Source organism: Manis javanica, chromosome 1 (assembly GCF_040802235.1).
Source record: "Manis javanica isolate MJ-LG chromosome 1, MJ_LKY, whole genome shotgun sequence".
In the NCBI taxonomy this organism is placed as follows: Eukaryota; Metazoa; Chordata; class Mammalia; order Pholidota; family Manidae; genus Manis; species Manis javanica.
Genome location: NC_133156.1, coordinates 74,685,761 through 74,710,781, shown reverse-complemented (window position 1 = coordinate 74,710,781; position 25,021 = coordinate 74,685,761). Strand labels below are relative to the sequence as shown.

General features: G+C 39.0%; 1 protein-coding gene across 12 annotated transcripts in view; it reads left to right on the top strand.

The window, feature by feature from the left end:
• The window catches only part of CAST (calpastatin), a 130,195-nt gene that overhangs the window by 69,440 nt on the left and 35,734 nt on the right, over positions 1–25,021 (top strand). For 7 of the 12 annotated variants that reach the window (XM_037012156.2, XM_037012151.2, XM_037012150.2 and 4 more), the window contains 10 exons: positions 8,216–8,275; positions 16,772–16,837; positions 17,444–17,482; positions 18,899–18,955; positions 19,316–19,429; positions 20,424–20,504; positions 21,442–21,507; positions 22,669–22,767; positions 24,216–24,296; positions 24,898–24,936. In XM_037012156.2, coding sequence (XP_036868051.2) covers positions 8,216–8,275; positions 16,772–16,837; positions 17,444–17,482; positions 18,899–18,955; positions 19,316–19,429; positions 20,424–20,504; positions 21,442–21,507; positions 22,669–22,767; positions 24,216–24,296; positions 24,898–24,936 — 702 coding nt within the window. The remainder of the gene's footprint in view (positions 1–8,215; positions 8,276–16,771; positions 16,838–17,443; positions 17,483–18,898; positions 18,956–19,315; positions 19,430–20,423; positions 20,505–21,441; positions 21,508–22,668; positions 22,768–24,215; positions 24,297–24,897; positions 24,937–25,021) is intronic. The other 5 variants (XM_037012161.2, XM_037012153.2, XM_037012157.2 and 2 more) reach the window with 2 other exon arrangements.

The window sequence follows — 25,021 nt, the reverse complement described above, 5'->3', positions numbered from 1 at the left end:
TCATCCTATGTTTCCCCCAGATAGTGTTCCAGTCGCCTCATTTTGCAGTGTTCTACTCCATCTGGCCGGCTATACTCTGGACTGAGTATCTCTGGTACTTTCCTACCTCTAAGTCTTTCTCAGGCTGTTTTGCTACCCTGGAATGACTACCCTACCTCAGCCTCTGTCTCCATTTTTTTGAAAATCCAAATACTTTGTTTTAATTTTTCAAAGTAGAGGAGTCAGCTTACAGTAAAAAGTTCATGGACATTATTGTCAAATCTGTGCTCAGGCTCCATACTTCCTAACTGAGAGATCTCAGGGAAGTTACCGACCTCCTCTAAGTGTCCGTTTTCTCATTTATATAATGCAGATAGCTAATAATTGTTACCTTCTAGCATTTTATGAAGACACGTTAAGCTCAGCTCTGTAAAGCATCTCTCACAGATCCTGGCACATGCAAGAGTCTAATGGTTCCCATCTCTTCTGGGAAGCCTTTCCTAACCATTTCCCAAACACACATCTCAGAAATAGTCTCCCTCTTCTGATCTCTTGTAACATATTTTACTTAACAATCCTATCACAATCGACTTTATCTCATATTATGTACGTGATGAGGTATAAGTTGGTGCCCTAAGTACATCTCCTGGCACAAAGCCATGTTCTCCCTCAAAGAGATGGCTCAACTTCATAACTGAGCCATTGTCTCTCATCAGAATCATGTTTTTTTTTTGTTATGATTAATCGCTCTCCTTGGTTAAGTGACTACTTTGCAGGTCCCTTTAAAAACAGTATTATTATGCTAAATAATTAAGAGCATTCCAAAAATGTGTGTCATGGGACAGCATGGATTATAATAGACAAACATTTGAACATTTCCTGAGGTGAATAAATAATCCATCATCACAGAAAAAAAATAAATAAACTTGTATACTCGCCGGATCCGTAGATGATGTTTCTGAAGAATGTCAGTGCTTTCCTTAGGAAGCCCCTCTATAACTGCCTATTGTTTCTTCCAGGTGTTGTGCAGGAAGCTGCTCAGGGACGTGTGTGTGCGCGCGCGCGTGGTACAACTCTCAGGGTGATGGCAGTGATGATGTAATGACTAGATGTTTAGACTGTTTTCTTAGGCAGGTTTCTGACTTGGGCTTTGAACAAAATTTCTGGTGATTGAATAAAACTCATATACTGTTGCTTTTGAGCTATCAGATAATAATATCACAAATTCATACATTTGTTTAACAAATACTTGTTAAACTACTGCTGTGTGCCAGGGTTCATGCACAGCTCCTTCCTGCTTAGAGTTCAAGTTCAGCTCTGTCTTAAAGATCCTGTGAGGAAAGAACTTCTTAAAAACAAAAACATGATTTCCTTTCTTCATTATTTGAAATATGTTATAAAATAAGAATCTTACTATGGTTCAGAAGTGAACTGTTTTTCTGTTGTGCGTCTAGCAGAACTACTTTTAAAAGTTAAAAAGCAGTTATTGATTTGTCAGATCTTCATAATTTAGAAAAATTTTTATATCTGTTTTGTGTTTTGCTCAAATTGTCCTAAAGTTTGGTATCTAATCTGACACTCATAAAAACCCAGTGTGGTACATGGAATTTGCATTTGGAAACTCAGCAGGCTCACTTTAGCTTTGATGCTGTTATTGTGGCCATTGAGGAGCCAGCTAGAGCTTCAGTCTTCTTATTTATTATGTTCTTGATTCTTGCTTTTAAAAAAAAGCTATTAAAACTATATTTCATTATTTGTTTAAATGAAACTTTGACAACTAGATGGAAACAAAGATTTGACTCAGCAGTGATTTTTTCTATCTTCTCTGCTCCTGTATACTCAGCACTGTGGTAGGCATCGTGGGGAACAGAAATTGTCCCTGCCTTTCGATCAGTTTATAGCTTCACTGAGAAGACATGATGTGCACTTAGAAAAGAGCTCAGTAACCCTCCAACACAGCAATAGGATTAAGTGTTCAAGTGAGAAGTGCAAACAAGTGTAAGAGTTGAGAAGGCAATGAACTAAAGCTGATCCAGGTGTTGTGCCTTAAGCTAAATCTTCAAGGGTGGGGATACTGGGGTCTGAGCAGGAAAAGGATTTCCTAGACAGTGGGAATGGTGAGATGCAAGGCTCAGAGGTAGGAGGGAGCATCATGGTGAATAATGCTCACTAGCATTTGCCCACCCCTTATAACTTGCCAAGCAATGTTATAATTGGTTCATGTGCATTAACTTTTATTTTTTAAACAACCTTAATGAGTTACTATTTCCATTTTATAGCTGAGGACTCAGGCACAGAGAGTTTACGTAGCTTGCTCGAGGTTGCACATGAATCTCTTTGTCAGCTGGAATTCCACCAGACAGACAAGTCCAGAGTCCCTTCTCACACTCTTAGACCAGTGAGTTATGCTGCCTGGTGAGATGTTATGAGATGAGAAGGACAGCGTCCTGGCTGAAGGAGAGAGCTGGTATGGGCCATTGTGAGAGAAATAGTGGAGTAAGTAGTTAGGCCAATAATGGAGAGTTGGAAGTTTAGGTAGAAGACATTTGTACCTTATCTAGCATATTGAAAATTTAGTATTTCATCAGAGTGGGAACATGGTACACATCTATTTTGGATAAATTAGGCAGCTATAGACTGAGAATTGGGTACTCGAGATTGGGGTTGGGATGGAACAGGAGAGAACAAGGCATGGAAAGTACTAGAAGGGTCCTGATGGGTTCCAGGTGTGGGAGATACCGGGAGTGGGGGTGACAATAGAGATGTAGAGGATGGGTGGTGATAAGGTCTGGAGCCAGCACTGGGCCTGAACCTAGGTAATCAGGGCCTGATGAGTTCCCTACATTATGCTATTTGGCCTTACAGCAACTCCAGAGGCAGGTGGTTTTACTCCCATTTTAGAAGGGAATGGAGGCTCCAGGGGATTAATGACTGTGTATTAATACTTGCAGTAGCAGGGAGTTGAGCATGCATCTGTCTTTCTCAGTTTCCTCACATTAAGGTAAAATAATGTGGCCTGGTGATAAAGTAAAGCTACTGAAAAGGTATGGTGAACAGGTCACTTAATAAATATAGCTAGTCATGGCAGAAATCAACTTTCTTAGGGAGCAGTAATAGAGAAAGTGGAGGGCTTGTTACTGAAGATTAAAGAACAGAAGAAGGGAGCAAGTGGAACAGGCTTGTGGAAGGAAAGGGAAGAGGGCTGGGGGGAGAACCTGTGGTTCCTCCTTGTGTCACAGCGGCCTGTGGGAGAGGGCAGGATGGTCAGCGATCTAAGTGAGGGTGCCGCAGGATTGTCAGGTGGAAAAGGAGGCTGCGTTCTTAGTGTCCCTCAACAAAGGCGCATGAGCGGGTGAGCTGCGAGCAGCGTTCCAGGCCACGAGACATGGGAAAGCCAACCCAGGGAGCCAGGTCTGGGCCCAGAGCTGACTCGTCGGCTGGCCCACTGTGTGCGCTCTAAACCAGCCAGCTGGGGACACCGGGAGAGATCCAGGAGAGCCCCTGTGACCCGAGGGGAGGTGCCGAGGATTTCCAGGAAGCTGGGAGTCTCTGGAAGCCCCCAGCAAATGAAGTGACGATACTCTAGAGTAGAGAAGTAAGGAGCTGAGAGAATGATCTTTTCATCGGCCAGATGTAATAGGGGCAGAGTGGACAAGTGGCTTGCCAGTGGGATTCAGCCCCAGGCAAGTTCCCTGGGGATTCACTGTGACCTAAGAAATGACAGTAGAACGTTCTTGGGGTGAAAGTGTTACACCCAACTTTATTCCCACAGTGGCAGGTCAATCACTAAAATCTCATCCATTCAGAGGGAGTCTGCATGCAGCAAGCCGGTCTCCGCCTCTGGGCCTCTCGGCCCTCACAGCCATCCTCTCTGGGCCTCTGTCCTAGGCACTGCCACCACTCCAGCCTCATCTCTACTCTCCTGCAGCCTTGCAGCCATGCCACTGTGTTACGCAAACCCCCCCTGGGCAGAGCTCTTTATATAGAGTCAATAGCAACATATTGCCCACAGGTGTGTAGTGAGCTAGCCGACCAGGGCCAGGTGAGAATCTTGGCTTTAGGAACTTTCATTTTATCCATGAGTAAGCCCTCTAGGCTCTGGCCCCTTTTAAGGGAGCCCCTAACTCCCACCCTGGCCCACTCACCAGGGCCTGTGGGCAAACTCAAACCCTCTCCACTCACATCCAGCATCACAAGACAGTTGAGGTGGGGCCTGGGTCTGGCTTTTCTTCTCAGGCAGCCTCACTAGACATTCTGCAAAAACAAAGAGAAGCCCTGCATAGACACCGGCAGGGGTCAGATTAGTGTACCCAACAGACAGCTCTTTAAAGGGGCCCCATCTAGTGGCCGAGACCATTAATGGCGCTGTGTGTGATCATGTGGCCAGACGTGGCACTGTAAACAGGTGAGCTGGGGACTGGAGGAGGGGGAAGCCGGTTAGGGACTGAGTGCAGCCCTTATAATGCAGGGTCTGTGAGCTAGTTAGACACACCTGAAAGGAAGGGCGGGTAGGATTTGGGTGCTTGGAGAAGATAAGCATCCCAACCCGGGGAAAGGCAATTGTGTGAAAATATAAAGGGATAAATGAGGGAGGTGTGCTGTGAGCCAGGGATGGGCTGGCTGCGTGAAGCAGCTGTTCCTTGGTGGGAGATGGGGTGGGATTGGAGCCCACCAGTTTTTAAAGGCAGGAGAAAGGGTTTCTGCGTGATAAAGTGGACAACAGGTTGTGGTTCTGCCTTAGATGGAAACTGTGTGAGAGTGACATATGGGAAGACTAATCTGGCCAGAATGCGTGAGAGCTCAGTGGCTGGAGTCTAGGAGACCTTTGCAAAAGATATGTGAGAAATGAAAGCTGTTTCTCTGTCTCAGGTGTCTTAAAAGCGAATGTACCATCTTCCCCTCATATCTCTAATTGTTTAGTGCAGTAAACTTCCAAATTTATAACTGTAACAAGCAAACAAACTTGTCAAATCATGTCAGAAAATAAGATGCTATACTGGTTAAGTGCAGGATTAAATACAGTTTTTCCTAGGCTGCAGTGACTCTTTTATTATCAGTATTGGCTTATTTTAATGCAGCTTGACAATTCAGCAAGACTGTTTGAGGTGGGCGTGAAATTGAGAACTCAAACATTTGTCAAAGGGATTTTCTTCATACCCCTGTTAGAACACTTGAGTTGTAAGGTAACCCTGCTTGACATCTCTTTTTCGCACTGGACTCCAAACTCCTCCGAGGCTGTGATGGGGCCATCTTCTTTGTGTATCCTCAGTCCCTGTCTTACTGCTTTTTAAATAGCAATTGTTGAATGTGTGGGTGGGTAGAGAATGATTATAATGAGGTACTTTTTCTCTGCTCTTTGTTACTCTGATTTATGCCTTAATTTAAGTTTATAAGTCACTAATAATACTCTGGATGTTAAGAGATCTGCATGGGCCATTTGGGAGGGAGAGTATTGCTATTGCTGCACCTCAGTCTGATATACAACCCTAATTCCATAGAGGTATTTTGGTATCTGACGTGCTTTGAAACTGGCTACTCCTTGATGCTAACAGGAGCAGCTGAATGGTAGGTCCTATGGCCAAGAGTCACTGGTTTAGAAATCATGTGGCCGAGGTCCCAGCCCCAGCGCACCCAGCAGGCAGGATCCTCCCAGGCGTTTGCCTTGAAAATGTCTCCTCCTTCTTTAATCACCACATTAACTGTCACTTCTGCAGTGTCACCTTCCCGACTGTCCCCTGAACTAACTCTGGTTGCTAACTCTGTGTTCATAGGGGCTGGTGATATCCTTTTATAGCACTTAAACAAGTAATTATTGAAGTGGTTATTCTATTAATGTCATCCCCAACTAGACTATAACTTTTGCAAGAGGAGGGATGTGACTGTGTGTCACCACTGTGTTCCTTTCACTTAATATCTGCCACAAACTACCATCTGGATAAATACTTGTGGAGCTCGTGAACTGTGTAAATTTGACAGGTCACTTAGCTTCTGTGAGATACCATTTTCCTCATCTGCTTAAAACATACATATTAAAAGTTTATCTATAAAGCTCTTCAAAGATGTATGGATTAACTTCAAAAATTTAAATTATCAGTTAATTCACACCCATGATTAGAATTCAAACCATATAGAAGATTTAAAAGGAAAGTCTATTCAGTCCCTCACCAGAGATAATAAATAATGAAAGGTCCTGGCTTTATAAATAGAATAGAAATTGAACAAACTACAGTTAGCTGGAGATGAATGTGTTCACAATGGGTGGGGGATTGTTTCCAGACCCCATGAGTCACTTTCCTATTTCAGTTTCAGGATATTTAGTGCCTTAGTGATGGTATCAAACGTTCATGGGGAATCTGTGCTGGGAACTGGTGGGGCCAAGGCCCCCAGCTAAATTCCCACAGTAACCTGCTCCACACTTATTTGTAGTTACTCTGTGTATTTACTGTTCTAGGTGAGCCTTTGAAAGTCATCTTTCTAGCACTTGAGGATCACATACAGCTATTACTTTAAAAGTAGGGAGGCAGATTGGAATCCCCAAGACTATGTGATTTAAAGAATGCTTTAATAAAATTGGATGTTTAGAAAAGAAAAATGTTCACCTGAAGATTTGCAGCGTAAAAAGCACTTTCATGTAGAGTATTTGGTCTTTGATGATTTTCCGCGGCTGAGGGAAATTGTTGATGGGGGGGATGTGGCAAAGTGGAATTGGTGTGTTCGAGTGGAAATTTGTACAACCAGTTCTAATTGTGGAAAGACAAAACCATTCATTTGGGGGGAAAATCTACTTTGGTTCATCTTCCAGCTCTTTATCCAAAAGAGAACTTAGGAGAGGCCACTCCATAATGCCTGCTGCAGTGACCAGGGAGGGGTGTGTGTTGGGGTGGGGGGTGCCTTAGGGTGCTCAGGAATAGTTAAGTTCATGTGATTATCTTTGAAAAATAAATATACTAATGCTTTGGGCTTTTGTCTGTATACTGTGGTAATTTACTAAAGCAGCAACATGTTCTACATTAAGTAAGGTTTGTGGGGCAGGTGATTTGGTTCACGACCCCTGGGTAACAGTGGGTTTATACAGTCACCTTGAGTGATAGTGGTGGGGGTCGGGGCGCAGGGCGATGGCCGGGATGGGCTCCTCCTGATGCCTCTGAAGTGGCTCAGGGCCTGGCATCAGAGACAGGGCTCTTGGTATATGTTGGCTGGGCAGCAGCTGTTTACTGAGAGCCAGTTACTTAAGAAGGCAACTCATGCCAGATGGAATCCCTGGGCTTTAAAACCTAACCAACACAAATGTTAAGGAGGTTTAAGTGAGCCTGGGGTGGAATTGGCAAAGGAAGTAATTATGTACTTATTAACCAGGGTAATGTAAGCTAAGTACCAAAGTAATGCTCCATCCCATGCAAGTGTCCGTGTGCACATCCAGCTGCCTGAGTGATTAGATGAAGGGGCTGATTCCACCACCCCCTTGTATCCTGAGAAAAGTGTTTCTTAATACTTGAGTCACCACTCATCACCTCTTGCCCTCTGAGGAGGAGCCTAGATGAGACGGACAATACAACAGCGTTCTCTTTGCATCCCTGCTTTCGCCCTCTCCTCTTTACATGGCACTGGCAGGACAGTTCTCATCTACCTGAGTCTGTTTCCTGGTCTTGAGTAACATCCTGGTCCTTCTGTCCTGTATAATATCTTGGGGATGATGCACTAGTAATTTTATAAGCATCTACAATGTGTTGGATATTTTATTATTTCAAATACAACCCTGCAAAATAGATATTGTTGCTCCCATTTTATATACCTGGGAAACTAATGCTCACAATCACAAAATTAGCAGAGCTGACATTTGAACAAAAGTCTGTCAAGTCTAAAAGTCCATGTTCTTCCTGAAAATAACATAAATAAGTATGATATTTACTGAGCACTTACATAGCAGGCAGTAACAAATTTACAAGATAGTTGTCATCTACTAAAGGAAAAATGAGAAAGGAGAAACAAGATCAGGAAATTTAAGTAACATGTCCAAGATTGTTAAGTAGCACATCCAAAATCTGAACCCATTTGATCTGCTTATAAAGGCTTTTACCCATGGGATGACACTACCTTTTGGGCCTTTGCGGGAGTGGTACTCTAGATGAGGTAAAACCACAGTAAAGAGTTAAGAGCAAGTATGGTTAAGAGGAGCTGAAGGGTGAAGTCGGTTGTAGGCTAAGGAAACCAGACTTTCTGTTTATTTCCTTTCTAGGTGTCAGCTGCCTCTGCTTCAACCAGCAAGTCTTCCGGTATGAATCCCACAGAAGCCAAGGTATGAAGTCTTCACAGGTCAACTTGGATGAATGACTTTAAGTTGATTATATTGTAAAGCAAAACAAATGTAGACTAATTGTTAACAGATGAGTTATGTGTCCTAAAAGCTTAAGTTGCAGAAGTAAGTGTTTTCTTCCTAGTTTATGAGGGTCTTTGGAGACTCAGCTTTCCTTTGAATAGTTACCTCAGATACCATCCACCTTGTTTTGGAGTATCTAAGGCAGGGTAGTCACCCAGAGGTGTGTTGGTCCTAGACTTAATTGAGTTTTTTTTAATTGTAAGATAATCTCTCTAAGTACATTTATCTGGATCTCAAGAAGAATATAAATTCTTCCTAAACTATTTTGATTATTTTGGCCATTTAAAACTAAATGTAAGGAGGAGAAAGGTTACACTTAGTAAACATGGAAAGATGTGACACAAATATTGGTTATTTCATATACTTTCTGAAGTTTCTAAAATTGAGTCATGTAGGGCACTGTGTTCTTGCTAACACTTTGTTGAGCTATATTTGGGATTTATTGAAATAATTATTTCTTGGAATTTTAGGAGAAAAAAAATAAAAGAATGTCCTCCAGTGGAGTCGCAACAGGGAGTAAGCCTAGTCCTGAAGAGTTGGCTGAAGCTGCCTTGAGCCTTGTCCCTTAGATACCATGTCTCAGGCTCTGTGTCTTGGGAATGTTCTGGAGTGGAGGATTAAAGAGGAAGCATTTTCAAGATGCTGTCAACTAATCCTTATAATTCCTTAGTGCCTTTAAGAGTCACCCCAGCTTCATCATTATTAAGTTGCTCTTGTTTAAAATCGACAAATTTGCTTTCTGTTGTCTATATTATTTGCTGTCCCATTAGGATCCTATGCCGTAGTTTAGTACTGCCACCATAATTTAATACTATCGAGGGATCCTATGGCCTTATCATGAACTGTTTTTAAAGGACATTGCAAATATCTTGAAACATACTGTCCAAGTCTAAGCTCTTTTAACTGTCATTTAGCATCTATTTAAATTTTTTAATTTATTTTTAATCCATAATTGTCCTTATTTGGTATTTACATTTACAGTAATTTCTTGTTTTTCAAAATATACATTATCTGATCCATAATTAATCTACTAGCTGTCATTGCTTATTTTACCAGATTAATCTTTTTTTAAAAACCTGATCTTAGAATAATCTTTAGACTATAGTAGGAACATCCACACAAACAAATTCTCACTGAACTTAGAGCCCATGAAAACTGAAGAAAGGAGAGCCAGAGATACAGAATTTTCCTATTATTATTTTGGTTTTCATCTGACCCATTGCCTGCTTCCAGTACACTTCCCCTGACTGTCAGCCTGAGGATTAATGCTTATTTCAAGTGTGCCTGTTTTCTAGAGCAAATGTCAGCAAACTCTTCCTCCATTACAAGCGTTAATCATGAGAACTCCTGGCAGTCCTACAGAACTGGAGGAAAGAGGAAAGAGAGAAGAGAGCAAAAGTAAAAGCTGAGATGTGCATGATGAAGTGTCACCAGCAGCAGACTCAGGGCCCCTTTTGGCCTCAGTTCTCTTTCCTTGGTGGATTTGAATCACACCGCCTCATTAATCATCTTATCTTCATGTGCTTCTGATGTTAGACTCATAACATTTGTCCTAGCCTCATCTTGGGGATTTTTGTGAACATGATGAGCTTTTTTCTCCAAATAGTTTGAGCTTTTAGAGAAAAGATGTTAATTCAAGATAATACCTGTACCAAATCCTTGTCTTGTTGTACTCCTTTCAATGAAAGCCAGTCTAGCTCTGAAGCAAGGTGATATATTGAGATGTAATTTTTGTCTGTCTTGCCCCTGGCACATTAGAATTGGTAGTCATACTACTGTGTTTAAGATGGAAGGTAAAACCATTTCTAACCAGGACGAGACCTGAGAGGCTATGTAGCATGGACATTGGAGCCAGGTGGCCGGGCTTAGAATCCTGGTTCCACACTTGCTGATGTTGAAAAACTCTTTGCATTGGTTTCCTTATCTGAATAGTCTGGAGAATGATAATAGTACCTCTCACCAAACTGTGTGGAGAAAAAAGCATATGGGCAGTGCCTGTCCCACAGCAGGTACCCAGCAGGAGTGGCTAGACCTGGAGAGGCATTGTGGTGCAGTGGTAGAGAACACAACCCAGCTCCACTCTGGGCATCCTTGGGAAATTATTTAACTTCTGTGTGCCTCAGTTTCTCATCCATGAAATGGGGATGTGCAAGGGATTATTATAAGGACTAGGTAAGTTGGCACATGTGAAGTTTGTAACAGCCCCCAGTACTAGGAAGTGATCAATACACATTAGTTATCATTGTCATCATTATTAAGTTCAGCAGCAGCACCATCACCACCACCAAAAATAAATTAAAGAAATGTTAGCAATTACTGAATAAAATGTGCATTTCATTATAAGCTGCTTGTGTCCATGAGTGTACATTCTTGATTGTACTCTAGAGTTTGTCCATTCAAAATCTTGATTGGCAGAATCCAAATTAGAAACTATTAATAGATTGAAACCACTAGAAAACCAACTGGCTCATTTTCCTTGTTAATCATTTTAAAAATACATTTGCATAAACTCAAAAAAAGCCTAGTAGCATATACAGAAACTTGTTAACAAAGTTCCAGTTTGAAAGGATCCAAAATTTAAAATTCTTTAAAAAGATTCCTTTGATCATTAACTTTGTTTTCTCCCCAAAACAGTAAGCATGTTGGCATAAAGAGTCCATTATGTAAAGAACATGTATATATTTATTACTGTAGCACAAGACATTGTAAATTAAGAGGATTTAGTGTTAGCTTATTCAGATAATATAATTAAAAAATAGGCATTTATGCTGATACCAACAGATAAAAGAGAAAGAAATGGCAAGAAGCATTAAGCCTAATTTTTCATCTTACTCGGAAAAGTTCATAATCATTGAATCAAATTTTATTCTTACTTCGTATCTTGCCTGTACCAAGAATGCATGTGCATACTTAAGGGACTATCTTTTTTTTTAATTAAGATATTATTGATGTACACTCTTATAAAGCTTTCACATGAAAAAACAATGTGTTTACTACATTCACCCATATTATCGAGTCCCCCCCATACCCCATTGCAGTCACTGTCCATCAGTGTAGTAAGATGCCATAGAGTCACTACTTGTCTTTTCTGTGCTACTCTGTCTTCCCCATGATCTCTACCCAACACCATGTGTGCCAATCATAATACTCCTCAATCCCCTTCTCCCTCCCTCCCATATCCCTCCCGTTTGGTAACTGCTAGTCCCTTGGAGTCTGTGAGTCTGCTACTATTTTGGTCCTTCAGTTTTGCTTTGCTGTTATACTCCACAAATGAGGGAAATCATTTGGTACTTGTCTTTCTACACCTGGCTTATTCACTGAGCATAGTACCTTCTAGCTCCATCCATGTTGTTGCAAATGGTAGGATTTGTTTCTTTCTTATGGCTGAATAGTATTCCATTGTGTATATTTACTACATCTTCTTTATCCATTCATCTACTGATGGACACTTAGGTTGTTTCCATATCTTGGCTATTGTAAATAGTGCTGCAGTAAACATAGGGGTGCATATGTCTTTTTGAATCTGAGAAATTATATTCTTTGGGTAAATTCCTAATTGTGGAATTCCTGGGTCAAATGGTATTTCTAATTTTAGTTCTTTGAGGAACCTGCATATTCCTTTCCACAAAGGTTGAACTAGCTTATATTCCCACCAGCAGTGTTAGGAAGGTTCCCCTTTCTCCACATCCTGCCAACATTTGTTGTTCTTAGTCTTTAAGATGTTGGCTGTCCTAACTGGTGTGAGGTGGTATCTCATTGTCGTTTTTATTTCCCTGATAATTAGCGATGTGGAGCATCTTTTCATGTGTCTGTTGGTCATCTGAATTTCTTCTTTGGAGAATTGTCTCTTCATATCCTCCACCCATTTTTTAATCAGGTTATTTGTTTTTTGGGTGTTGAGGCATGTGAGTTCTTTATATATTTTGGAGGTTAACCCCTTGTAGGATGTGTCATTTACAAATATATTCTCCCATACTGTAGTATGCCTTTTTGTTCTGTTGATGGTGCCCATTGCTGTACAGAAGCTTTTTAGTTTGATGTAGTCCCATGTGTACATTTTTGCTTTTGTTTCCCTTGCTCGAGGAGATGCATTCAGGAAAAAGTTGCTCATGTTCATATTCAGGAGATTTTTGCCCATGTTGTCTTCTAAGAGTTATATGGTTTCATGATGTACATTCAGATCTTTGATCCATGTCGAGTTTACTTTTGTGTATGGGGTTAGACTATAATCCAGTTTCATTCTCTTGCATGTAGCTGTCCAGTTTTGCCAACACCACCTGTTGAGGAGGCTTGTCATTTCCCCATTGTATGTCCATGGCTCCTTTGTCCATATATTAATTGACCATATATGCTTGGGTTTATATCAGGGCTCTCTAGTCTGTTCCATTGGTCTATTGTTCTGCTGTTGTACCAGTCCCAAATTATCTTGATTATTGTGGCTCTGTAGGAGAGCTTGAAGTTGGGGAGTGTAATCCCCCCTGCTTTATTCTTCCTTCTCAGGATTGCTTTGGCAATTCTGGGTCTTTTGTGGTTCCATATGAATTTTAGAACTGTTTGCTCTAGTTCATTGAAGAATGTTGTTGGTATTTTGATAGGGATTGCATTGCATCTGTAGATTCTTTTGGCAGGATGGCCATTTTGACAGTATTAATTCTTCCTATCCATGTACACGGGTTGTGTTTCCATTTATTGGTCTCTTCTTTAATTTCTCTCATGAGTGTCTTGTAGTTTTGGAATATAGGTCTTTCACTTCCTTGGTTAGGTTTATTCCTAGATATTTTATTCTTTTTGATGCAGTTATGAATGGAATTGTTTTCCTGATTTCTCTTTCAGCTAGTTCATTGTTTGTGTATAGGAATGCAACATATTTCTGTGTATTAATTTTGTATCATGCAACTTTGCTGAATTCAGATATTAGAACTAGTCATTTTGGAGTGGTGTCTTTAGGGATTTTTATGTACAGTATCCTGTCATCTGCAAACAGTGACAGTTAACTTCTTCTTTACCAATCTGGATGCCATTTATTTCTTTTTTTTTATCTGATTACCATGGCGAGGACCTCCAGAACTATGTTGAATAAAAGTGGAGAGAGTGGGTATCCTTGTCTTATTCCCTATTGTAAAGGAAAGGTTTTCAGCTTCCCACTGTTTAATATGATGTTGGCTGTGGGTTTGTTGTATATGGATTTTATTATATTGAGATACTTGCCCTCTATACCCATTTGGTGAGAGATTTTATCATGAATAGATGTTGAATTTTGTCAAATGCTTTTTCGGCATCTATGGAGATGATCATGTGGTTTTTGTCCTTTGTTTTGTTAATGTGGTGGATGATGATGATGAATTTTCTAATATCGTACCATCCTTGCATCCCTGGAATAAATCCTACTTGTTCATGATGGATGATCTTTTTGATGTATTTTTGAATTCGGTTTGCTAATATTTTGTTGAGTATTTTTGCATCTATGTTCATCAGGGATATTGGTCTGTAATTTTTTTTGTGTGTGGTGTCTTTGCCTGGTTTTGGTATTAGAGTGATACTGGCCTCATAGAATGAGTTTGGAAGTATTTCCTCTTCTATATTTTGGGAAAAATTTAAGGAGGATGGGTATTAGGTCTTCACTAAATGTTTGGTAAAATTCAGCGGTGAAGCCATCTGGTCAAGGAGTTTTGTTCTTAGGTAGTTTTTTGATTACCAGTTTAATTTTGTTGCTGGTAATTGGTCTGTTCAGATTTTCTATTTCTTTCCAGGTCAGCCTTGAAGGTTGTATTTTTCTAAAAAGTTGTCCATTTCTTCTAGGTTATCTAACTTGTTAGCATATAATTTTTCATAGTATTCTCTAACAATTCTTTGTATTTCTGTGGTGTCCATAGAAATTTTCCTTTCTCCTTTTTGATTCTGTTTATGTGTGTAGAGTCTCTTTTTTTTTTTCTTGATAAGTCTGGTTAGGGGTTTATCTATTTTGTTTATTTTCTCAAAGAACCAGCTCTTGCTTTCATTGATTCTTTCTATTGTTTTATTCTTCTTGATTTTATTTATTTATACTCCTTTCTTTATTATGTCCCTCCTTCTACTGACTTTGGGCCTCATTTGTTCTTCTTTTCCTACTTTCAATAATTGTGAATTTATTCCTAGTTTCAATAATTGTGAATTTAGGCTGTTCATATGGGATAGTTCTTCTTTCCTGAGGTATGCCTGTATTACAATATACTTCCCTCTTAGCACAGCCTTCACTGCGCTCCACTGATTTGGCGGTGTTGAATTACTGTTTTCATTTGTCTCCATATATTGCTTGATCTCCGTTTTTAATTGGTCATTGATCCATTGGTTATTTAGGAGCATATTGTTAAGCCTCCATGTATTTGTGGAATTTTTCATTTTGTTTGTGTAATTTATTTCTAGCTTCAAATCTTTGTGGTCTGAGAAGCTGATGGTATAATTTCAATCTTTTTGAATTTACTGAGGCTCTTTTTGTGGCCTAGTATATGATCTATTCTTGAAAATGTTCCATGTGCACTTCAGGAGAATGTGTATCCTGCCGCTTTTGGGTGTAGAGTTCTGTAGATGTCTGTTAGGTCCATCTGTTCTAATGTGTCGTTCAATGTCTCTGTCTTCTTACTTATTTTCTGTCTGGTGGATCTGTCCTTTGGAGTGTGTGGAGTGTTGAAGTCTCCTAGAATGAATTGCATTCTATTTCCCCTTTTAATTCTGTTAGTAGTTGTTTCACATATGTCGGTGCTCCTGTGTTGGGTACATAGATATTTATAATGGTTATATCTTGTTGGATTGACCCCTTTATCATTATGTAATGTCTTTCTTTGTCTCTTGTTACTTTCTTTGTTTTGAAGTCTATTTTGTCTGATACAAGTACTGCAACTCCTGCTTTTTTATCCCTTTTAGTTGCATGAACTATCTTTTTCCATCCCTTTACTTTTAGTCTGTGAATTGCTTTGGGTTTAGAGTGAGTCTCTTGTAGGCAGCATATAGATGGGTCTTGTTTTTTTATCCATTCAGTGACTCTGTGTCTTGATTGGTGCATTCAGACCATTTACATTTAGTGTGATTATCGATAGGTATGTACTTATTGCCATTACAGGCTTTAGATTCATGGTTACCAAAGGTTCAAGGGTAACTTCCTTACTATTTAAGAGTCTTTAACTCAGTTAGTATGCTATTACAAACACAATCTAAAGGTTCTTTTTTTCTCCTCCTTTTTCTTCCTCCTCCATTCTTTATATATTAAGTGTCATATTCTGTACTCTTTGTCTATCCCTTGACTGACTTTGGGGGTAGTTGATTTAATTTTGCATTTGTTTAGTAATTAACTTTCTACCTTCTTTACTGTGGTTTTATTATCTCTTGTGACACCTTTTTAGCCTTAGGAACACTTCCATCTATAGCAGACCCTCCAAAATAGACTGTAGAGATGGTTTGTGGGAGGTAAATTCTCTCAGCTTTTGCTTATCTGAAAATTGTTTAATCCCTCCTTCAAATTTAAATGATAATCTTGCCAGATAAAGTAATCTTGGTTCCAGGCCCTTCTGCTTCATGGCATTAAATACATTATGCCACTCCCTTCCAGCCTGTAAGGTTTCTGCTGAGAAGTCTGATGTTAGCCTGATGGGCTTTCCTTTGCATGTGATCTTATTTCTCTCTCTGGCTGCTTTTCATAGTCTGTCCTTATTCTTGATCTTTGCCATTTTAATTATTATATGTCTTGGTGTTGTCCTCCTTGGTCCCTTGCATTGGGAGACCTGTACACCTCCATGGCCTGAAAGACTATCCTTCCCCAGATTGGGGAAGTTTTCAACAATAACCTTCTCAAAGACACTTTTTTATCCCTTTTTCTCTCTCTTTGTCTTATGGTACCTTAGGGACTATCTTTTTTGACACAAGTAACCTTTGGTTGGGTAAAACTCTGTAAAATACTACAGATCCCAAGTCACAACCAGCTCCTCAGAAGTAGTCCTAGAACTTTAGATCTATAGATTTTTATTGTTGTGCACTATTTAGAAAATTGTAAGATTATCTTGACAAAATTCCAGAATACTTCTTATAAGACCCTGTGAGTAGTCATTCGGTTGTAACCAAACATTAGAAATACAGTTGGAAAAAATATTCCTCAAGCAGCATTTATACAGAGAAGGAAAGGGATTAGAAATTAATTTCATCAATGGAAATCTTACAGATTTCTTATCACCAAAAAAAAGTAAATCCAAACCAAAATATTTGTTTGAGACTTTAGAATTTAAGCACCTGCAGCTTCTTGAAGCTGTAGGATAGAGTATGGATAGAGTAGATGCAACAAATGAGTCAAACGTGTCTTTATATAAACATGTTAGCTCTGTTTACACATGTTACATATTTGACTGTCAGATAAAATAAAATCACACTTGGGCTGTGCTCTTATATTAGGCTATTCCAGTCAGCAAACAGATGGAAGGACCTCATTCTCCTAACAAGAAAAGACACAAAAAACAGGTGATGTGGTTCAATGTGCTAGGGTACATTTCTGTTTACTAATGGTCACTTCAGCTGCTTGGCACATGCTTATAATTGCCGTTCACAAATGCTGTGTAACTCTGACCCATCACAGACTCCCCAGTAAGCTTAGTTACCTATCATTCACATTCTGGTGCTAAAAATAAATTTCACTGCCTTTCTGTGCCCTCAATTCTGCTATCATCCCATCATGTCACACTATCAGTTGATACTTGTGGTGTATATTTCATGGATAAAGAGATCAACCATGTTAGTGACTTTGAAGACTTAAGAGTTTTTCTTTTATTTTGCTTACATCTTAGCTGCAATGTTCTTAGTAATAAATCTGTACATAACTTTGATACACATAGCAGAAGTAAAATGTAAAATGCCTTTTGAATTGTAAGAGCAGACTTAAGTATGCTTGAGTGTGTATCTAAAGAGTGACAATTCCAAGCATAGTGTGATAAACTTAAGTCATAAAGCTTATAATTACGTTAAATCATTTCTTTTGAGCTTCCTTAAAGAAAATCAGTGTTAAACTGTGTAAACTATGTCTATTTTTCCTGCCTGTCATTATTTATTTACTTTTTTTCCTGAATTTAGGCTGTAAAAACAGAATCTGTGAAGTCACAGTCAACTAAGGTAAGTGATTTAAGTCAACTAGTGCCTTATTTGGGTTGTTTGCAATGAAAACAAATAACCACATTTCCTCCTTTGGTGCTACTGAATGATAACAGATTTTTGTAAGCTAATTCCATTAATTCTAGATTACCTTTCTTAACATGATTATGTAGAGTATATATGAAATAATTATAACATTGAATCCATACATTTTTTTAATGGATGTATAGCATTTTTAAATGTAAACAATATACTTAAAAAGGCATTTTGTTCAAATCTAGATTTTTGCTATAGGTGAACTAATTGTTCCAAAAAAAATAAGCAACAGGAACAAAGGAGAAGGACAGAAAGTAATGAGCATCCTATTACTTTAAAGAGGAGACATCAGGAATAAATGTGTCTGCTGAGCACCTAGGTAACTTGAAGATGAGTCCTTCCTAAGAGGCTGCCGGGTTTCTCTTGACAGTTTTATCTTAGTTGGTAGAGCTAGTTATCAGTACTCAGGACACTGCTCTGACTTGCCCTTGGGAACAGCTTCTCTTGCTTGCCTGACTCATGGCTGTCCAGACCAAAAGCCAGTCTATGTCCACATGGAGATGGACCCCAGGGTGTCTGCAAGCAAGGCAAATGTATCTCCCTAAGATGCTGTGCTTTATTTCATTTAAGGGTGGTTAAGCAAATACTCAGATAAGATCATAAGGTTCCTGGTGACAAAACACAAAGGTGCTTTTAATCTGAAGTACTTCGAAGTGCAGGCAAGGTGAGGTCATGTGCATGACCGATGAGCCATAGCTGATTTTTGTGGGAGGCCTCTTGGTGGCTCCTGAGGATGTAATTCTATGGTGTGCTATAGAGGAAGAGCTCAGCAGCTACGTGGTAGTTGTCTCTGCTCCATATGTACATGGCTTTGGTTATCTGCCCAATCTCAGGAGAATTGGGTTTCTGGGGATACCTCCTTTTCTGTTTGTAATAGAATATATACAAAGTATTAAGGTCAAAATACTATTCAAATCATTAAATTGAAGAAAACACAATGTTCTTCATCTTCTGTGAAAGAAAATGTTGTTTTAAACTTTAAAGTAGAAAACCCTATCAACAAGTCAGAGGTCACAGTGATCATTTGACCTCTCTGTGAAAGGATCTGCAGTTATCAAATGATCTGCATGAATTGTAGGAAACAATCATTTTGGAATTCATACCTATTGAACAATCATTCTGGAAAAAAATACCAAGTTTTTCATTATTCTCCTGTAATTGTTATTATGAGACTGTTGGTGGGATTACTGTTGACCAGACAGCACAGGTCTGCTTCTCTAGGTGGGCCTTTCCTGAGACAGATAGGATGGTCTAATTGGGAACTTTGTTCTTGAGCCTCTTTGGAAATATGAAAACAATGGACTCCAATGTAATTGAGATTTTATGTTTTGAAATCGACAGCCATCTGTGGTTCCTGAGAAAAAATCCCAAGAAGTAAAGCCAAAGGAACACACAGAGGTAAGTGATCATCATTAGGACTTGGTATCAGAAGGTAAAGGTTTTTTTCTGTGTGAGAGATAAAATTCTCACCTGTCACTCAAGACTTACTGGTATTTGTTATTCTGGCTGAAATGGTGCCACCTTGTGACAACAATGGAATTTGCACTTTACTCCTGTGATTCTTGCTGAACTGGGGGAGATGGATTTGCATTATATCACATTTCGTACCAAAAATTAAATTTTATCGTATTCATAGCACACTAATTTAAAATTTAAACAATTTAAAACTTCATAAAACACAACTGGTAACACTTACTGTTCCATAGAGAAAAGTATCAGTATTCACCATCTTGTTAACTCTGTGTGTGTGTGTTTCAGCCAAAAAGCCAACCTAAGCTTGCATCAGATACAGGAAGCAAACATGCTCATACTGAAAAAGCAGTTTCCAGATCAAGTGAGCAGCCAACCTCAGAGAAATCAACAAAACCAAAGGTAAATAAATCATGTAGATAGGTAGGAAACATGAACATCAACTAGGGAATAAAATGCAGGTCCTCTGTCCACACTGACATGTGTCAGTGAATCTGTGGAGCTCTGCTGAATGCATCTTGTATTATAAAGACTTGGTGCTCTCATTTTACTGGTTTTGCAACTATGCCATCCAGTCTTCTTCCACTGCCCAGCAGTGCCCAGTCATGACTATAAGGCAGCAGGCGCTAGAGTCTCCCAGGCGGGAAACTTGGGATTAAGGCTGCCTCCTGGATGCCTCTCCTTGTGAGCTGTGGGAACACAGATGGCTCTGCATGATCTGCTGTTTACATGAAGTCCTAAACAGTCTTGTCCTAGAAGGGATCAACTTATACAGCCAAAAATCAGAAATAGATTCCACATTTCTAGAGCTAGTGGGGGCCGACTATTAGAATAAAGCATCTTTCAGAAGAACTTTTCCAGTGAGAGCTCTTGGAAGACAAGAACTAGGCCTGCTTAGCAATGTACTTCATGTAAAAGATAGTGAATCTGTGGCCCACCAGTTAAATGCAGCCCTGTGTATTTTGTTCAAATCTATTTTGTTTGGCTTACAACATTATTAAAATTATTTTAATTAGTTGCCACCAATTAAAGTCAGAATATTTCACATAAAATGCAAATTTCTAGCTTCTCTTGAAAAATCATGTCTGGTAGCTGGGTTCACATGGCAACAGTTGACTATAGCTTTATACCTGGTACCTGTGCTCCAACTTATCACCATCCCTACCTGGCCCACCTCACTATTTGTGTTACCTGCTGGGATTTGTAAGCTCTTGAGTCCAGCCTTGTGTGGTGCCCAGCACTGCACAGGTGCAGTAGAAGCCAGGAACCTTTCCAGGGTGTTCATGAGGGTGAACTGGCCCAGTAGTGACATTCAAAATGCATGATTTCAAAGATGGTCATTCAAAGGAATTTAGTCCTGTTTATCTTTTATCCTCCCCCTCACCACCACCCCAAGACTAAACCACAGGACACAGCTCCCCCTGGTGGAGAGGGTGCTGCTGGAGTGGCTGCGGCATCTGGCAGACCAAATGACAAGGTGAGTGTGCGGAGGCAGCGGTCATGCGCATGGGCCTCGATGCTCACCAGGTCTCTCTTAGAGAAATGTATATGCAGTGAAGACTCATGCCAGCCTAGGCTTCAGGTCTAGTTCTCATCACCCATTTAGGGTTCCAGGGCTACCACACTCGGAAACCTATCATTTGGTAATGCTGTTCACATGTGAGATTTTGTGAAGGGCACACATCTAAAGGATATAGAGTGGGCAGGATACCAAAAATGACTTTAAAATTTGTATTTTCAATAAATTTTATTGAGCACCTGCCATGTATAAGGCCTGGTGTCAGTACCAAGAAAATTGAAATGTGATTTGAAGATCTTGCCTTCAAGATATACATGTTTGAAGTAAAACAAACAGAATCGAGCATTTTAATAAGTATTTCTTTCAGCTTTCAATATGGATACTGGCTATTTTTCCAGTCATGACATATGCATGAATTGATATGGGAGGTTTTCAAAGGAGACATCACAAGCCCTCTGGAGAAAGAGTATATGTGCCCTCTGGCTGATTCTGGACAAGTCTTCCGTAGATCATCTGAACAGCTACTTAAAATGCTAGCCATTTAAAGAAAGAATCGTGCGTGTTGCAAAGACTGTTTGCCCTGGGAGAGCCAAGAGTAATGAAGAAAGAGATGGCAGTCTGGATTTAAGTCTTGGTTCTTTCCTTTACTGTGTGACCTGGAAAAATTTACTTAACCTCTCTGAGCCTTGCTTTTCACATCACTAAATGGGATTACCATTATTTATGCTATTCTGAAAAAGGGCATAACACATACAACATAGTTTCTGGCATAGAGCAGGTATTCAGAACATGACCAAGGCATTATAAATATTATAATGATTTATTTAAAAATATGTAATATCATTGAATTTTATGAAGATGTGAGGTGTTTTCTTTCTTTCTAAACTTCCACCAGAAAAAAGAAAAATCATTAACACTGGCTACCCCAGTTGAATCCAAACTGGATAAACCATCTGGAAAGGTATGAAGATAGTGCATTTCTATGTCAGATATTTGTTCATAGTCTCTTTGTTTATCATGAGGTAGGGGTAATGTAAAGGACCTCTTTAAAGAATTATTGTTTCAAGCTAACAGTGTGATTTTTCTCAAGTATAATTGTAACATTTTACATTCTCATCCTCTGTTCTGAAAACTGCAGTTACATCCATGGAGTTTGCATTCTAGTTTCTCTCCTATAAATAATACATCTTCTTTAAACAGAGATGTCACTGAAGAATGTCAGGTACTTCTTCATTCTTAAATTCCCAAATGAATCATCTAAAGCTAATAGTACCCAAATTCCATTGCACATCAAGTGAGTTCCTAAATTGCAGTGGGAATATGGTGTTTGCAAAAAAAAAAAAAAAATTTTTAACGATCATTTTTCATTTGAGTTAAATAATAAAGGGTCTTTCCCCAAATTGTTTTCCTCTTTAAATGCAGCATTTTTTTTTCCCCACAATGTATCAATCATCCTTATCCTCAAAGATAGGATAGGATAGAGGCACTGTTTCACTCATGGTACTGATTTAAGCCCATATTGACAGAATAAACTGTCACTTCTTATAGTCTAACATCCCTTTCAGGTAATTTCTGTTTTTTAAACATCTTCAGATAAGCAAATGAACAAAAAAAAAAGCAAATAAGTGAAAGAACACAGGGCAATCCATTTTTGAAACAGATTCTATTTGGAATAGGTGCTATGGAGAAATTTTTTTGGAGTTCTTGGTATTTATGACTCAAAGCTTGATAAGCAGTGAATACTGAGTGTTTCTGCAATTGCTTACAGTAACGTGATCATAAGTCTTGGTACTTTGTTCTGTTTTATCAACTGTCAATACATTGGACTAGCAGCTTTAATGAACTATGTATTTGTTAAGGTAGCTAATGCTGTTAGACTTCTTCTAGTTATCATTCTTACCTGAATATGGCTTTTTATCTTTCCAACCTGTCATCTGTACTCTGGGATTTTAAATAATAAGGCCCATTAGACACCAGATTTTACCTATTTCGATATTTGAAGAACTTTTGATGTCTGATGTTTTTCTACACAGAATGTTTTTTTTTTCTTTCTGTAGTTAAAACATCCAAAGTGAAATATGTATAACAAACAGCATTTAAATGTCTGCTCTTTCTTTTCCAGTCAGGCATGGACGCTGCTTTGGATGACTTAATAGACACTTTAGGAGAGCCTGAGGGAACCAAAGAAGAAAGCACAACATACACTGGACCTGAGGTTTGGGTATGTGATCTTGTATCTCTAAAGACTCCTGCTTACTGGGTAGAAGAGCAGTAAAGTCATGGTCATGAGGCACAAAAGAACACCTTTTGCCCTGTGAGAAATAGGATCATGTCAGGATCAATAAGAACAACAAAAAATTAGTGTTGAGATGGAAACTGTTTGTGTTGTGGTAGCTGTACTATTACATTGATTCAGCAGAACATTTGTTGATTGTTGTGCTGAGACTGGCACTCATCCTGTTGGGTCACAAAATCTTTCCTGTCCTTGAGATTTAAGTCCAATGGAGTTCAATTATTTTGATTTCTGTAAACCACCCTTGGTTCATCCCTATTCCTAAAAAGCATATATGTTCCTTGATATTTTTAAAAAATGACTTGACATAGACTGGAAGAATATATTTGCAAAGACATAACAAAGGACTTGTTTTTAGAATTTATACAGAATTTCGAAAAATGAGAAAAAGGTAACCCAGTTGAAAATAAGGATAAAACTTTATTGGCCAATGAACAAGTAAAATGAAAGTCTCCCTAGAAATTAGGAGAATGATGATAAAACATCAAGCAAGAGCACATTACACTTATCGTATTGGTAAAAGTGTAAATAAAAGTCTGACAACTCACCAAGAGCTCATAGATGTTGAAAATGCACAGAACCTTCAACCAGCATTTCCACATCTAGAGAGATTTCCTTGCCCATGTGCACAAGGAGTTATAAGAACAAGTCAAATATTTGGAAAGAATTTTGTTCACTAGGAGATAAGACAATATATGGAGTACGTTCCAGTGATTAAAATAGATCATTTAAAAAAACATGATTTTGAATAAAAACATAATGATATCTAGAATATGATACCTTTTATATAACATTTGAAAATATGCAGAGTAGTGCTGTATATTGTTTGTGAATACCTACATGTGGAATAATTCTTTTAAAATACACTCAACTTTAGTGGATGGATATGGTAAAGTTCAGGATGATGACTATCTCTGGTGAACAAGGAAGGGGATTGGGATTGGAGAAAGCTAATAAACGGGAGACATCACCCTCTCTGATTTTTTTTCTTAGAAATTACATAAGAAAGAACTACAGATCTGATGGGTTATATAAAAGTTCATGATGATTAACTGTACTTTTCTATGTATTGAAAATATTAGACAATGGAAAGCATTTTAAAATGAAATGTGTTTTAATATAGGAATCAAATTTACTCTAGTGGTTTGACTTTTCTAGCATTACATATGGGGTATGCCAATTAAATAACTTGTGAATACTTTACAAATATTTGTGTAAATTTAAAATTTCAGAGTTGTGTGAAGTTGGCTTCTTAAAGACTTTCACTTCAGCAGTTCCATAAATTAATAATGGAGTAGTAATTTGGTTTCACAGTATTCATATAACATTCTCAGTGATTAATTATATATCTCTCTGTGGTGATTTTTTTTTTCCAGGATCCAATGACTTCTACCTACATAGAGGAATTGGGTAAAAGAGAAGTCACAATTCCTCCAAAGTACAGGGAACTTTTGGCTGTAAGTTAATCATTTACTTTTACTTTACTATCTTTATCACATCAATATATTGTTTTTTTTTTAATTTAGAAAATATAATGGGGCATATAAAATTGCATTACTGTGATGCTCACTGCACTAGTCAGCTAGTGCTGCCAGGACAGAGGCCCACAGACTGGAGGGCCTCACCCACAGAAATGTATTTTCTCACACTGCGGACTCTAGAAGGCAGGAGTCAAGGTGGGCAGGGTTGGGTCCTCTTGAGGGCTGCGAGGGAAGGGTCTGTTCCAGCCTCTCTCCTTGGTTTGTCAGTGGCCATCGCTCTCTGTTGTCTCTTTACATCATCTTCCCTCTCTGCATGTGTCCATATTTCCTTCCCCCTCTTATAAGGAAACCAGTCATATTGGATTAGGGCCCATCCTAATGTGCTCATTTAACCTTAATTGCGTTTTTTGAGGCCCTGTCTCCAAGTACAGTCACATTCTGAGGTGCTGGGGGTTAGGATTTCAAGTCTGAACTCAGAGAGGACATTCAATCCATAACACTCACTGAGCAGTACATTTTGCCAATTGTAAGGATTAATTTTTCCTTCTCAACATTATCAAATTAATATTTGTTTCAGAAAAAAGAAGGAGTCACAGGGCCTCCTCCAGACACTTCAGTAAGTTTGCATAAATGTCTTCTAAGATCCAAATTAACATTTTTTATATCTTTGGGGGCTTAAGGCCATCATTTCCATACTTGGG